Source organism: Schistocerca serialis, chromosome 2 (genome assembly GCF_023864345.2).
Source record: "Schistocerca serialis cubense isolate TAMUIC-IGC-003099 chromosome 2, iqSchSeri2.2, whole genome shotgun sequence".
Lineage (NCBI taxonomy): Eukaryota > Metazoa > Arthropoda > Insecta > Orthoptera > Acrididae > Schistocerca > Schistocerca serialis.
Genome location: NC_064639.1, coordinates 769,746,218 through 769,762,652, shown reverse-complemented (window position 1 = coordinate 769,762,652; position 16,435 = coordinate 769,746,218). Strand labels below are relative to the sequence as shown.

At 41.1% G+C, this 16,435-nt stretch overlaps 1 protein-coding gene across 2 annotated transcripts in view; it reads left to right on the top strand.

Moving 5' to 3' along the window:
* The window catches only part of LOC126457988 (exocyst complex component 7), a 125,126-nt gene that overhangs the window by 18,982 nt on the left and 89,709 nt on the right, over window positions 1–16,435 (top strand). For both annotated transcript variants that reach the window (XM_050094754.1, XM_050094753.1), the window contains exon 6: window positions 11,564–11,625. In XM_050094754.1, coding sequence (XP_049950711.1) covers window positions 11,564–11,625 — 62 coding nt within the window. The remainder of the gene's footprint in view (window positions 1–11,563; window positions 11,626–16,435) is intronic.

Here is a 16,435-nt window from a genome sequence, read left to right as displayed (position 1 = left end):
TCTGTAAAACAGTGGGAATTGCATCAGGTTTACTATTCGATCTTGTTACTTTTCAGCAATTCGTTTTACGTATCATTGACACACAATTTTCCTTTGTGTCCTCCATTTCTGTATTTGTGTAGTCAATGAAGACATACTGAGATGTTGCAGCATAGATGAGCCTCTGATATAAGACTTATGTTACGTCTACCTTTCCGAGTTCTGGCAAATGGTACAAGTAGTCTCTGACGCAAGAACCCAAACACTCTGGTATTCTATTTAAGAGATTTTACTGAAGTATGTCTATGCGGCTTACTGAGGGATACCTGCATGGCTTTGCAAGCAGATGCATGAATTGCCATCAATACTTTTGGCTGTTGCTCTATGTTACCTTTTGAACTGAAAGTCCTATGATCTTCATGAAATTTGCTGGTATTTTTGCCATATTTGTCGTCATGTTACATGTCACACAATTTTCCATGACCCATTGGATGAAGTATTTGAGTGCACCTCAGCTGCTTTGTGTAATTTGTGCTGGAGGTCAAGCAGTCTAATTATTTTAATGTTGACACAGATTAAATTTTGGTCCTTCTCTCCTTACGAATTCCTGTCCCCTGTAAAAAATGTACAGTCCTCTTGGCTAAAGGCAATTTGTTGTTAGATTATCCTTTTACTAGATACAGGCGGTGGACAAAAAAAGAGGAAACACCAAAAACACAACACGTTACCATGCCTAATATGGCATATGGAAACCTTTGGCATTCAAAGCAGCTTCCAGTCATCTCAGAGTGGATAAATACACTGGTCTAGTTTTCAAGGGAATCTTATACTATTAAAATAGTAACAAATTCAGGTAATGATGATGGAGGTGTATAGTGATCTTGCACCCTTCTCTCCAAAGTAAATGACAAAGGTTCAGTAATATTGAGATTTGGTGACTGTAGTGGCCAGGGGAGATGTGGCAATTCATCCTTGTGCTCACAAAACCCTCCTGGAAAATGCAAGCTGTGTGAACAGAGACCCATAATCCTTGGCCGTAATGTGACCTTGCAGAGTAACCATGGGGTCCATAGAGTACCATGATATGGCTGACCAAATCATCACTAAACTGTTGTCATGTTTCACATGGATGTAAACTCAGCAAGAAGCTGGAAACTGTGAAACAAGTCACATCTGAACATATGACATTCTTCTATTGCTTCATACTCCAGGAAGCACATTTTCCCATTATGGGCCTTTCCATCACTGATGTGTGGTTTTGGAATTCCAGCTTGCCCTGCAGTTCGCTGCTTCTGGAGCTGCCTTCATGTTGGTTTGGTGCTGACAGGGTCTGCAAGTACGACATTGTTCTGAATGGATGATATTTCTCCATGTTCCTTGTATGTGGTATAGACCTTTGATATAGTGCCTCTTGAAAAACCAAACACTCAATCTCCTTTGGTTATGGAAACTCTCACCATATGAACATCAACTATCACCCAAATTCTAATTCACCTGGCTCTGGCACAATGTACTCACAATTATGCAGGACTCTGTTCTGACCACAACTGCCACTTGCAATGTACTGAGAATATTGGGAGGCGCCATTCATGGTCAAATACAACAGCACAACCTGCAGGCCTGGCTAGCATTTGTATTTATGTTCAAACATGCATTTGTTGTGGTATTTCCACATTTTTGTCCAACCCCTGTAATATAATAATGCATATATTGCTTCTGAAGTAATCAGCTGTAGCATCTGGTAGTTGATATAAATAACATAGTACTGTCTTCGTTTCACATTAGACTGCTATCTTCACCCAGATGTTTCTAGTCACATCCACGATCAAGTGCTTTGGAGATCAAAATATGTTTCATTAACACAATGTGAAAGAAACATCTGGTGAAATCTTGGCTAATTTTCTTATAGACATACCTCTCATACTTAAACATTTCACAACTGTTTACATTCAGTTTCAACCAACTCTTGGAGTCTGCACTGCAGAAAGGTTACAACTTAAGTAGATGTCTAATTTTCAGATGTCCAATGAGATTGAAAGTTCAGCTCTACACACAGTATTTTGATGACTGACCTGTCTTCAATGTCAGATGATGGTATTAAGTGTGCTTGCAGCTTGGAAATTAGCCAGGCTTTGAGGTGTATTTGGTGTTACATCACCGTTCAAACACCAGTTTGACTCCTGACCTTTGACGTACTTTTGTTGTCTGGCAACCGTACTAGCATTCTGTGAAACATACACCCCCTTAGCTTTATCCTTTGCTCAGTGAAATCTGATGCATCCATATTAAGCTCACAAATGTACAGTGCTTTTCGCACTCAGAGTTTCATGTGAATGCATGATTTGGATGACTAGTAAAATGCTCTTGCTTTGAAATCTGTTCCATTAAATTGTTTAATGTCTACCTTATCTTCTCTTCTCTCATTATGTCAGATGACTGTCTCGTAACAGAGTGCGTCTGTGCTACTTGGATTGCCCAGGTGAGGCTGTATCATCTGTCAGGCAATCGTAATGTTTTTGACATACACAATGGATAGGGTTTATGGTCAACAAGAAAGTGTATCATCTATACCTTTGGGTTAACATGCTTAAATTTTAACCACACAAAACATTTGGAAACACATCACATGTTATTACCTTTAGAAATCACACTTTGTTGCCTCTGCAACTAGTTGCAAATTACATTTTTTATTTCAGTTTTATTAAAGGATCATTGATCAGTGTTACCTACAGCTATTCAAATTTCCTGTTTCTGAGTTAGTAATTAGAAGTCTGTGATCTAATTGTTAAATTTATAAAAAATAGTATCATCCACTTGCAGAAGATATACTTAAAGATAGCATGTGACGTAAAATGACATTCTTCTACACTCTACTGAAAGCCTGACACGCTTCACAAACTATCTGATGCAAGTAAACTCTTACAATCAAGTAACTACAGCTGAAAAAAGGAAACATCACTGTCCAACACCTGAATGCTTATGAAATACTATCAATTCTCATCCATTTGCTTAATGTATGAAGCAAATTTTGTTTTCCTATTACAACAATGGAAATTCCTGGGTGGAGCCCAACACATGGCTGCGGGAGTGTGCCTTTGGGTGTCTGTGTAGAAGTATGTATGTATTGAAAAGCATGTGTGAATGCTGTTCTCTGTTGTGTGTTACTATGTGTCACACATTGATTGGCTATACATGAGCGGTCACCTTTCCCTTGTTTTGCATACTGCTAAATTTCTTTTTCTTATAAAACAGGATTACTAAGCATGTAACTGAAGTATGTTTCTGTATATGCCCATTTGCAGTAGATCTTTGAGAAAAAAAATTGTGCAGCAATTTTAAGTTTGATTATTTTATAAGCTGAACATTGTTTTATTAATACAAGACCAAAACCCATATAAATAAAAAGTTATTGTCACGAGGAAACTCAAACAGTAGCAAGTATTTGTCCGTTATTACCCTGCTTGTATGCACTCTCACAGGCAAGAAAGTATCAATGAGTCTATATGAAAGTAACTAGCAAGATAGTAGACAGTAATCAGGTGCATATCCAGATTGTAATGTCCAAACATGTGCCAGGTCCTAAAGGGACCAAGAGTGTCGTCACTGACCCCTTTTTATTGACAAACTCAGTCTTGATGTTTGGTTAGCAATTGTGCTGGACCAGTGTGAGTTTAAATAATTGATGAAGTGGTTGGATTTTGTGAAGCACAGTATCCTCGTGTGTAGCCCCCGGAGATGACGGTGTAGAGGCACTCTTGTATGTAGTGATCTTGTTACGGTGACAACGGGTGTGTGCGTGTGAAAATTGTTGGGTAGCAGTGGGAATGCTGCCTGGTGAGAGGGGATGACAAAGTCATAGGAGCTCTACGTTGGAGCAGTGGCTGCTGGAACATGAGTCAGAGCGGGTTCTGGTGATAATACAAAGGTGATAATACAAAATTTAGCCTTGGCAGAAGTAGAGTAGGTCCAGCAACTATCACATGGGAACTGGGCCAGACAGATCCTCACCTGATGCCCCTAAGTGCAAGCCAACACACACATCCCTGAACTGTATCAGGAGTGCTGTGACATGGGACATAGTAAGTAAATAACTGTCCAGTGCTACTGCCCTTCGCAGAATTTGAGACAGCAATTCAGTCCTTGTCTCTGTCTCTTTAACAACTTTTTGCATTAGGGACTCACATGTGCTACTCAGCCACGATCTTAATGAGCATGGAATAGAGATGTAGATACTAGAGATCAGACGTAGGCTCTGTATACTAACTTTAAATTCACCACTGAGCCCTATGAAGTTGTTTCTGAACTCACTGTCTCCGTTGGTTTGGAGGCTTTTCTCTCTGGTCTGTGTTGGTGCCCATTTAGCTGGAAACTTGTCACTAGGATCTGTTGTCAGGTACAAGTGGACTCAATTTGTGTTAAAATAGAGCAAATACTCAAGTTTGCAGGTATAATTATGGCATTGCCACTACATACATACCCGTAGAGCATGACAATTATGATGTAGTAATACAATGACTGACTGGTTCTAGGTGAATATTGTTCTGCATATAAATGTAACTTTTTTGAACAATGCTGTAAATTTGTTTTAATATTTAATCTCCATTCAGAAAATGTCTAACAATTACGTTGACTTACACACACTTTCAACACGGTACTAAGTGTGTGGTGACAGTACAAGAAAAGATGACATGAAGTGCTTTCTCTAAATAGTTATTAATTACAATATAATAGAGGGAAACATTCCACGCGGGAAAAATATATTTAGACCTGCCAGCGCTTTCGTATGGTAAGTCACATAAATATAGTTATTAATTACAATAGCTTTACAACACACTCAAGAAAGCTACAGAAATTAAAGCTAGGGTGCACAACTTGCTGTTAGCCCATAAATGCAAGTAGCCATAATCAAAAGAGTGGTAACATTGCTTTGTACCCAGTTTTGGTTTGACAGAGCATCTATTTTTTTCTCATGGTGGAGGCAGAATAAATAAGAATACAAAAACTTTGCATTGGATAAAATCGGTATGTTTTTCATCTGAAGCTTGAGTCACCTCCTCAGCTAATGGGAAATGCACTGCCTCTTGGGAGCCTAAAAGCCCCATGGGCAGCCAAGATAGAGCATCTGCTTTCACATATTGGCTAATTGGTGTGAAAATAGTTTTGATTACAGTATGCTGAAGATGTGTCTTCTAAGAAATGGGTGAGAGTTCTCAACTCCATTATAGTTAGGATTCAATCTGTGCTCAACAGATTCCAAATGCACTTGTGCACTCCATCAGGGTTGAAATTGCCCACGTAGTGTCCCACTGCATCATTGAATTGATCTCCTTTAGTTCCTGGGCATGCCACTCGTGGCCTTTTGAAAGTTAAATAACAAGTCATGTTTTTGAGATGATGAAAACAGACACTTCATCAAAATTACCATGTTTCATTTAATAAATTGCAGACTGCATAATCTGGACAAATGACAATTTTTTCAATCTATCAGATGGGAACAGTTCTGAGAATTTGTGGCAGAGGTCATCTATGGCTAACAATTCTTTAGCATTAGAGGTTAATGTAACATTTTTATGAAATGAAAACTCGGACGTGGTAATCACATCCAATCCTAAAATATTTCTAGTGGTAGGCACAACTATGGGGAGCAGGAAATGCCTATGTCTTCAATAAATCACTTATAGAGAAAACTGATCTTTCATGGGATTTCTTTGTCCACTATAGCTAAAAAAATGTTACTGCTGAGTTGCAGGAGGCGAATGTGAACACAGACAGGTATGTTTCACAGTGGCGAAGTCACAGGCTTGTGGCTTGTTGGTGTATAGGGAGGTGGCATAACAGTGATAAACAGGCATCCTGGTGGTAATCATTTGGGGATGGTTGCGAAGTGCTGAAAGAAGCAGTTTGTGTCCTTGTTGCAGGAAGTTAGGCATCAGGCAACAGATTGGAGTGTTCGTTAGCAAGAGCGTAGCCATGGTGTGCTCAAACCCTACCTCTGTGTCCCCAACCGACATCAAACCCATTGCCACAGCCCTTACACATCTGATCTACTATATCCGTATTGTAACTACTTCTCCTTGTAGGAGACGATTTACGAATAAATTTGTGACACAGGCACAGGCACCCGCATGGCACTCTTTTATGACAACATATTTATGTGCCACCTAGAGGAAACCTTCCTAGCCATCCACGATCCTAAACCCCTGGTCTGGTACAGGTTCACTGGTGACATCTTCATGATAGAAATCTAGAGCTAAGACATGCTATCCTCATTCCTTCACAACCTCAGCACTTTCTCTCCCGTCCACTTCACCTGGCCCTTTTCAGCTCAGTATACTACCTCCTCAAAACAACCCAGCTTTCCAGAAGTCACACTACCTACATCCTTATATCATAGTCCACTAAAATCATGCACCGATAGCCAAAGTGGTTAAGGAGCCACTTGCAATAAGTGGGAAATCCAGGTGTTAAGTACCAGTCCAGCACAAATTTTGATATCTGAATACTGGGTAGTAAATATATACAGGTGATGTCAAGAAATTTGCAGTCAGCAAATTAATTTTGAAGTATTTTTTACCATTGTGGATCAGTGTCTGTTCTTTCAGACATGCATGTAAGCTTTCATTATTGTTTATGTGCCTGTTGACTGCTCAGATCCTCAACTATATGATGAGAATACAATTTCTGTTATTTATGTGTCAGTATGACTTTCCTGAGTCATACCTGTAATAATGAGACTGCTGTGTGGATGGTAAGGTCAACTAGAACCCCCAGCTGAATTGTATTGAGTATCTGTGGAATTAGATTGAAAAGGGTATTAAGAGGTGCATTCAAGTTCTAAGGCCTCCGATTTTTTTTCTAATTAACTACTCACCCGAAATCGATGAAACTGGCGTTACTTCTTGATGTAATTGCCCTGCAGATGTACACATTTTTCACAACACTGACGCCATGATTCCATGGCAGCGGCGAAGGCTTCTTTAGGAGTCTGTTTTGACCACGGGAAAATCGCTGAGGCAATAGCAGCACGGCTGGTGAATGTGCGGCCATGGAGAGTGTCTTTCATTGTTGGAAAAAGCCAAAAGTCACTAGGAGCCAGGTCAGGTGAGTAGGGAGCATGAGGAATCACTTCAAAGTTGTTATCACGAAGAAACTGTTGCGTAACGTTAGCTCGCTGTGCGGGTGCATTGTCTTGGTGAAACAGCACACGCGCAGCCCTTCCTGGACGTTTTTGTTGCAGTGCAGGAAGGAATTTGTTCTTCAAAACATTTTCGTAGGATGCACCTGTTACCGTAGTGCCCTTTGGAACGCAATGGGTAAGGATTACGCCCTCGCTGTCTCAAAACATGGACACCTCCATCACCACATGTCTCCTTCAACTGTCGATGAATTTCAATTGGTTTCACACCACGCAAATTCAGAAAACGAACAATTGCACGCTGTTCAAGTAAGGAAAATGTCGCCATTTTAAGTATTTAAAACAGTTCTCATTCTCGCCGCTGGCGGTAAAATTCCATCTGCCGTAAGGTGCGGCCATTTCTGGGACGTATTAACAATGAACGCGGCCTCATTTTAAAACAATGCGCATGTTTCTATCTCTTTCCAGTCCGGAGAAAAAAAATCGGAGGCCTTAGAACTTGAATGCACCTCGTACAGCTAGCTGGCAAATCCCTCGACTGTTTCAGGCATGGAAATGCTGTTATTTAGTATTGGTAAAGTTTTACTTAGATACTCCTCACTCTTCTCCTTTTCCTTCAGTGTTTATCCTGCATGCTTGCGGGGTCCACTACATGGATCCATTGTCTTCATTTTGCTCTATCATGGACTACATCTGGGCGGATGTTCACGCATTTAAGCTCTTTTCTCACGGGCTGCATCTGGGTGGATGTTCACACATTTAAGGTCTTTATGAATTGTATCAGCCCAACATTGCTTAGGTTGTCCTTTGGGTCTACTACTGATGACTTTAAGTGTGTTACCCGCCTTGGGAATAGAGTCATCTCCGGCCCATACCTCTAAATTTTTGCCACAAAGTTGAATACCAATATGGGATGTTCATGGTTACAATGGAGACTGTAATAATGGATAACTTGACTTGTTTCTGCACAAAAATTTCCTCACATCATTGTATTCATTGTCAAGAATTACAAGCCACCTATTTTTTATATTCCTGTAATTTACTATTTATCTGAAAGTGATCTTTCTAAGTAATTTAAAGTAAATGGAAAGCTCAATTTTCCATAACATGTGATATCTCAAGTGACCCCTTAATTGTTTGAATCAGTGAATTCCACTTAATTTTTCACAATACACATGTAAACTGAAAAAAGAGTCAAATGGAAAGAAAATACCATAAATATACCAGACAGGGTTTTCCCAGGAAAATTTGTATGTGAAGTAAAAGAAAGGGAAGTGTTAAACATTAAAAATGATAAATATAAGTAACTATTAAGCTCAAAATTAGCTGCATATTTTCCTTTTTCACAACTTCTGTTGTATCCAAGAAACATCATTACATTATGCTTACGCAGAGTTAACATTGGTGCCAAAGTCCACCATACCAAAAAATTACATATAATTGGTATGATTGGTGAAAGGTTTTTCCCATTGCATAAGATTTTTCCCTTAACACTCTAAGCGCCAAGCCCGTAAAATTTACGGGCCTGGGATCGCGCGAAAATCACCAAGCCCGTAAAATTTACGGGCCGCTACATTTAATTTCATTCAAAACACTGCAACGTTATTTCTACGGGTTTGGCCAGCGCTATACGTTTTTCAGATGTTTATTAACAAAATGCGTCCATAGATGTCACGGCAGCGCTGTAATTCATGTTAAAACTTATCTTTGCGTTCTCAGTCTGTATATCATTCAGTTGTTTGTCATCATGTTTCGGCGCGGTTTATCAGACGCAGAAATTGCGGATTTGATCAATCATAGCGACACTCTGGATAATGTAGAGAGTGATTCAGACGATTCTGAATGCAATGGTGTGTTTGAAGGTACGTATTTCCGAATTTTCCACGTAATTGTGCAGTACGCACATATCTGTTGAACATGTGTAAACGATGTATGTAGTTACACATAATGTGATATTCTTTTTAGAAGACGAGATTGATGACAGTTTGTCTTCAGATGAAGACGAGAATGATGTTGAAGGTGTTGCTTCAAATCCAGCAGCTGTGCCGTATCCGAAAGACAGTGAGTGGACTGCAGTTGACACCTACCGACCTCTGCCTGTCAACACGACACCCAGGCAGATACTAGTGGATATTGATGATGGATTGCAGTAAAGTGTTCCTTACTGACAGTGACGTAAATGAACTCAAGAGACAGACAAATTTGTATGCATCACAGACAATACAGAAGAAAAGAAGAGGAAATAATCTGAAGCCCCATTCAGTTTTGAGTTCGTGGAAGCCAGTGACTATAAGTGAGATGAGGCGTTTCTTGGGTATTATTTTCCACATGTGTGTTTCGAAAAAGCCCAAAATTGCGGACCATTGGAGCACTAATCCTGTTCTTAGTTGTAACTTTTGTCCCCATGTCATGAGCCGTTTGCGTTTCACTCAGATACTGTCATGCTTGCATCTTGTTGACAATTCAAATCAGAAAAAACCAGGCGAAGATGGATTTCATCCACTTTACAAAGTTTTGCCATATTATAATAATTTGAAGGAGCGATGTATCCAGGCATATCGTCCCTCAGAAAAAGTGACAATTGATGAAGGAATTTGCCCATTTCGAGGTCGTGTGAGTTTCCGTGTTTACATGCAAAATAAGCCTCATAAGTATGGACTGAAAGTATATGCTGTTGCTGAAGCCAGTAGTGGCTATGTTGTAAATTTTGAAGTTTATGCTGGTAAGCATATTGTTGACAATTCTTCGTCTGCGGTTATTTTGCGATTGTTGTCTGACAGCAGCTTGCTGAACAAAGGCCACACTGTGTATTTAGATCGATTTTATTCCAGTCCAGAGCTATTTCAGCAACTGGCAGAGAAAGGCACTGGAGCTGTTGGTACTGTGAACAAATCCAGGAAAGGATTGCCTAAAGATTTAGTATCTGCTACGCTGAAAAAGGGCGAAATGTCTTTTCGGCGTAAAGATAATGTATTGGCAATGAAGTGGAAAGATAAGAGAGATGTGTATACATTGTCTACAAGGCATCAAGCAACATTTGGTACGCATACTAAGAGAAATGGGTCTGTAGTATTGAAACCACTTCAGGTACTTGATTACAACCTCAATAAAATTGGAGTGGATATTGGAGACCAACGCCTGCAGTACAATCCGTTCCAGCACAGAACTGTGAAATGGTGGCGAAAATTATATTTCCATTTGCTGCTTATGGGAGTATCAAATGCATTTTGGCTGTACAATGCAGTGCACAGGAAGAAAATTACAATAACAGACTTTATAACAGTGCTTGCAGTTCAGCTTGTTGAAGACGACACACTTGAATTCATTCCAAGAAATGAAGGAACTGTAGGTCGGCTAACAAAGAGACATTTTTTGCAGCACATACCTGCAACTACTAAGAAGTATGCTGCTCGTGTGTGTCACGTGTGCAGTTCCAGGAGCAAGAAACAGAGTGGCAAGGCTTCTCGCAAAGAGACACGATACGAATGTGAACAGTGTGGCGTTGCACTCTGCCTGGAACCTTGCTTTAAAATTTTCCACACTAAAAAACAATATGATTCTGTGTGAAATTTATATGTAATACTGTATACTATCAGAAACATGTAATGTAGTGCCACAATTTTGGTTAAAAATAAATCACAATTGTATTCCCTTATTCGTATGACTTTTTCTAAATTCTTAAAACATCTAAGTGATTTCTATAACTGTACCTTAAAGCTGTGCATTGTAAAGTAGTTTCTTTCACTCAGAATTAAAGTAGAAATGTGCAGCTTCAAGATGGTACCAAATTTGCCACAATCCAAACAGTAGATTTGATGCAGTAATTTTTTTAATATTGGTAAAATTGCCCGGTTTCTAGGGACGGGTGCATAAAATAGGCCTGGTACAGAGAGTGTTAAACTGTCCTGTGGATTTGTTAGCTACACTGGATGACTGGGTGACTGTAAAAATTAAAATGCCTGTATTCAAAATTGGCATGTTGTTGGTTTGTCGTTAATTTCAGCATTTTTGTATACTATACTGCATTACCTTCAGACATAACATGATAACCCACCCTGCTTCTAGGCTGTATTGATGTAGGCAACTGTTGGTTTTTGTATTATCCAGGGCATAAGTCTTGTAGTTCGAACTTGATTTTCCCATACTGGATTTACATACTGCATAATATTACATAAGTATAATAGTATATTGTAATTTTTAACTTACAAGTTACACATTGTCATTTGCTTCTTGAATCCCAGCTCATGCTGCTTTAAGTGATCGATAAGTGGCTGTTAAACCTGTAACAAGGAGAAAAGCTGTGCATGAAGCATGTGTGTTGGCAGTTAATGGTTGTTATTATGTTGACATGATTTTTGAAACATAAAATTTTTATTGTTGGACAACTTCTTTCATTACATGACTACTTAATATATGCAGAAAACTTATACTCAGTTACTACTGTTACAGAGACCTAAATTTCAGTCACGTCATGATACACCAAATCGAAGAGGATCAAAGAGACTGCAAGTGTAAGTACTCTGCTGTGCTACTGTTACCAGAATATGTGCCATGTGTTACATGTTGTTCTTAGCTGCCACAATTTTATTTAGTTTTGCTGGTGGCTTGATTTCAAATACTAACTACAGGAAAACCAGTCAGATTATAGTACCAGGACAGTGAAGTTGATGCACATGTGATTTCGTTAGTTAGCTTTTGAGGAGGATCTTGTTACAAAGTCAGCAATATTTTCAGTCTTGTTTATGTGTTTGTCAACTACTCAGCTATATGACAGGTAGTTTACCTTTACCTCTTCCATTATTTGCCATACAGAAGGCTGAAAATTTACAGTTTCTTCCTCGAAAGCCTGGTAACATGAAATTTTTAGGTAGTTTTTCATAAGATCTATTGTGTTGTTATTCAGGTGTATGCTGGTTTAAGCCTTTCTAAGATTTCTGATAAATGATCTTGGTGCCAACAAGTGAATGACCCTTTGTGTTGTCTTTTTCCCACAAGCTTGATGTTCTCAGTTAACTTTACCTGATATGGGTTCTAAAAAATTTGAGCAGTAGCCAATTGTGGGTCATGCAAATGTTGTGTAAACAATCTGTTTTTGTAAACAATTTACAGTTTTCCAGTATCTCAATGATGAATTGAAATATGCCAATTGCTGTATACATAATTGAACTTTTTCAGTCTTTTCGCCTCATAGCTATAACTATTGTAACTACCAGATATTTTCGTGGCAGTTTTGACTCAATGGTCATGATGAAGTGAAAGGGCACTACCACCACAAGGCACAAAGTTACATTTTGTTAAGTGCAGATCCCCCCCCCCTCACCCCCCACCCCCACCACCACCACCACCACCACCACCACCACCACCACCACCACCACCACCACCACTGGGATGGCATTTTTGTCAAGAAGTAAACAATTGATATTACGAGGTCATTCAATAAGTCCTCAGAAAGAGAAAGGGATAGATAAAAAAATTATTTCAGGATTTTTAAAAATATTTTTCAACATAATCCTCTTTTAACTCTATACCCTTTTACAAGCATTGCTCCAAATTTCTTAAACCATCCAAACTGTAGGATTTCAGAAGGTCTGCAAAACAGGCATATGTATTGGGTGATTACCTCCTCATTCTAGGTGAACTATTATCTGCTGAGCCACTTTTTTAAGTTTGAAAGTAAAAAAAAATCACTGGGGGCCAAATCTGGTTTATGTTCCAGTAATTTGAACTGTAATTCCATAGTTTTGGCCATCGAAACTGCACAGGTGTGCATCCCTGCATTGTCATCATGGAAGGAAATCTTTTCTTTTTCGAACAAGCATGTTTTTCCTTGATTTCTTCATTCACCCAGTGCAACACACAATACTCTCCAGTTATTGTTGGTCCCATTTTGAAGTGATCACTTAGACTATTCTGCATGCATCCCAAAAAACTGTGGCCATCACATTACTGACCGATTTAACTGTCTTCACCTTCTTTAGAGCCTATTTGCCTTCAAAAACCCACTGTTTTCATTGTTCCTTAGCCTACAGAGTGTAGTGGTGTACCCATCTTTTGTCCAGAGTTTCCTATATATGCTGAAACCTGGAAGGATTTAGACAGGAATGTGCCGAACACAACCTGAGGATTTATTCTCCACTGAGAACAAAAGGGGCATTCATCTTGTGGATATTTTTTTCAGACCCAATTTTTTGTGCAAAATTGTAATTGCTCCACCTTGTGATACGCCTGTGGCTTCAACTATTTCATGCACTTTGATTTGTTGAACTCGAATTTTATCATTGATTTTATCTGTTATTTCAGAGGTGGTCACATCGATTGGGCTGTTCATCGTTTGTGAATGTACACCAATATCTAAAGTCATTTGCCCAATTGTAAACATTTGTAAACACAGGAGCAGATGTGCTATTAACTTCACCCAACTCAGCTTTGATCTGTATGAGTATTAAGCCCTTTAAATAGAAGTGTTTAATCACTGCTTGAAACGTACTTTCTTCCATGTTGCGAAATAAACATAAGCTTGTTGCTTGAATTGACTGGGACGACGACATCGTGTAATTAGTACAAAATTAGAATTATACATTAATACCTTCAGCAGCTGATGGGCATTGATATATACCAACAGGGACAGGTGAAAATGTGTGCCCCGACTGGGATTCGAACCCGGGATCTCCTGCTTACATGGCAGATGCTCTACCCTTGTGTGCCACCAAGGGCGCAGAGGACAGTGCGACTGCAGGGACTATCCTGCGCACGCCTCCTGCGAGACCCGCATTCTCACCTTATATGTCCACACACTACATTCGTAGTGTCCCTATCCAACACACTCATTACTCGTGGAAGACATTCTTACCAAGTCCCGTAAGAGTTCGGGTAATATGTGTACATCCACACAGAAGAGGATGGTGGTGTGTTGGGGCTTATGGGCGCTCAACATCGAGGTCATCAGCGCCCTGACACACATTAAAAGGAACGAATGTGGACAGACCTAAGAAAACTAAAGCACACACTCAAAGAAAGCAGGAAAAGAAGTAAAATGCTACACAAGAAAGTAAAACCTAAGGAAAGGGGAAACATAGCAACAAGAATGTCACAGGAAATTGTTATTGGCTGGCCACTTACATAAAATATGGGCGAGCTTGTCACACAGTGAGCAAATTAAAATCCTCTCCCTAAAATCTTTGTGAAAACATTTGACAGTGCACAGAACTTTAAAACTTTAACCACATTCGTCCGAGTGTTGCCTAAAAGAGATGGCAGGTCCACTGGCAAGTCAGCCGCGACCCGTGGTCGAAAATAAAACGCAATCCAATAAAACGTGGCGCACAGTGACCTGGACGCCGCAAGCACCACACATTGGAGGGTCCTCTCGCCGGAGCAGGAAGCCATGCGTCATAGGGCTGTGGCCTATTCGAAGCCGAGTGATGAGAACCTCGTCCCGTCGATGGGGCTGAAAGGAAGTACACCACACACGTGTTGTGGGCTTGACTATACGGAGCTTATTGTCAGTCACTTCCAGCCACTCATCCTCCCACCGACGCATGACCCATGAGCTCAACAGCGAGGTGAGTGCGTGCAAGGGGATAGCACACTGAGATACTTGCGGGGCGAGACACGCCTCCTTGGCTGCGAGATGTGCCCTTTCATTCCCAGCAATGCCGACATGCCCCGGAACCCAGCAGAAAGCTACAACCTTCCCCAGTCGCTGTAGTCGGAGGAGGGCATCCTGGATGGTCTGGACAATTTTGTCTGCCAAATACAAACGTTGCAATGAGTGAAGGGCACTGAGTGAATCGGAACAGACAAGAAATTTAGGAGAGGAAGAATGTCTCATGTGCTCCAGTGCCCGCAAGATCGCAGACAATTCTGCATCAAAGACAGTAAAAGTCTGAGGCAGTCGGACCTTGAGGACACGATCCAGAAAAACAACTGAGCAACCAACGGAATCCCCTTGTTTCGACCCATCCGTAAAAGCAGCTACATAGTTGTGGTGCTCAGATAAAATGGCAGAAAATGCTGCATTAAAAACGGTGGCAGGAGTGCAATCTCTCTTGTACTGCAATAAATCTAAAATCACTCCGGGCCTCTTCAGTAACCAGGGTGGCAGGCGGTTAAAACCTTGGATTTTGGGTTGTACAGACTCCACACCGAGGGACTCTAGTACACGTTGCACACAGATCCCAAATGGCAACGAAGCCCGGGGACGGCGGGAAAAAAGGCGGTCCAGAGGTGGGTGGGCAACAAGATGGTGAGCAGGCGATCTGGGAGCTGCAAGAAACTTACAAGCCTGACGCACCAGCAGGAGCTGTCGGCGGATGGTAAGTGGCGGTTCGCCAGACTCAGCACAGAGGCTGGGGACGGGACTGGTCCGATAAGCACCCGTGGCCAGTCGGATCCCAGCATGGTGAACAGCGCCAAGGATCCGCAAATAAGATGGCCTCGCTGACCCATATACTGTGCACCCATAGTCCAGCCGTGAACACACAAAAGCTCCATAAAACTGTAGGAGACGCGCCCTGTCTGCGCCCCAAGACCTGTGGCTGAGGCACTTGAGGATGTTCAGTGCCTTCAGTGTTCTGGCTTTCAAGTCACGTAGGTGTGGCAGCCATGACAACCTGGAGTCAAAAATTAGGCCCAGAAACCGCACTGTGTCTCTAAAATGTAGGACAGTATCCCCCATATGCAAGGCAGGCAAAGTAAAAAAATGACGAGAACGATTAAAATGAACACAAACACACTTTTCGGCAGAAAACCGAAAACCCGTCTTTGCAGCCCACTCCTCTAACCGCCGCACTGTTAGCTGCAACTGACGGCTCACGGTTGCAACACTGGAGGAGGAACAGAAAACAGCAAAGTCGTCCACAAATAAGGAGCACTGTACTGGACTCCTCACTGTAGACGTTATACTGTTGATGGCTATGGCAAAGAGCGATCAGACAGTGTGTTACCAACGCGGGTCCGAAAAAACCGCTGAGACAGGAAAGACCGAATGAAAATCGGGAGGCGGCCACGAAAGCCCCATTGATGCATTTGTGCAAGAATACAGTGTCTCCAAGTAGTATCATATGCCTTATTGATATCAAAGAAGTTACCGATACAGTGATGCTGATGGAGAAAAGCCTGCTGAATAGCCGCCTCTAGGAGGGTCAGGTTGTTGACCGTGGACCGAAATTTTCGGAATCCACACTGAAAGCGGCTAAGGAGCTGTCTGGTCTCTAACAGCCATACCAGACGCCGGTTAACCATCTGTTCCAGGGTCTTTCCGAAACAGCTTGTCAAGGCGATACTACGATAACTACCGGGACATGTGCGGTCCTTTCCCGG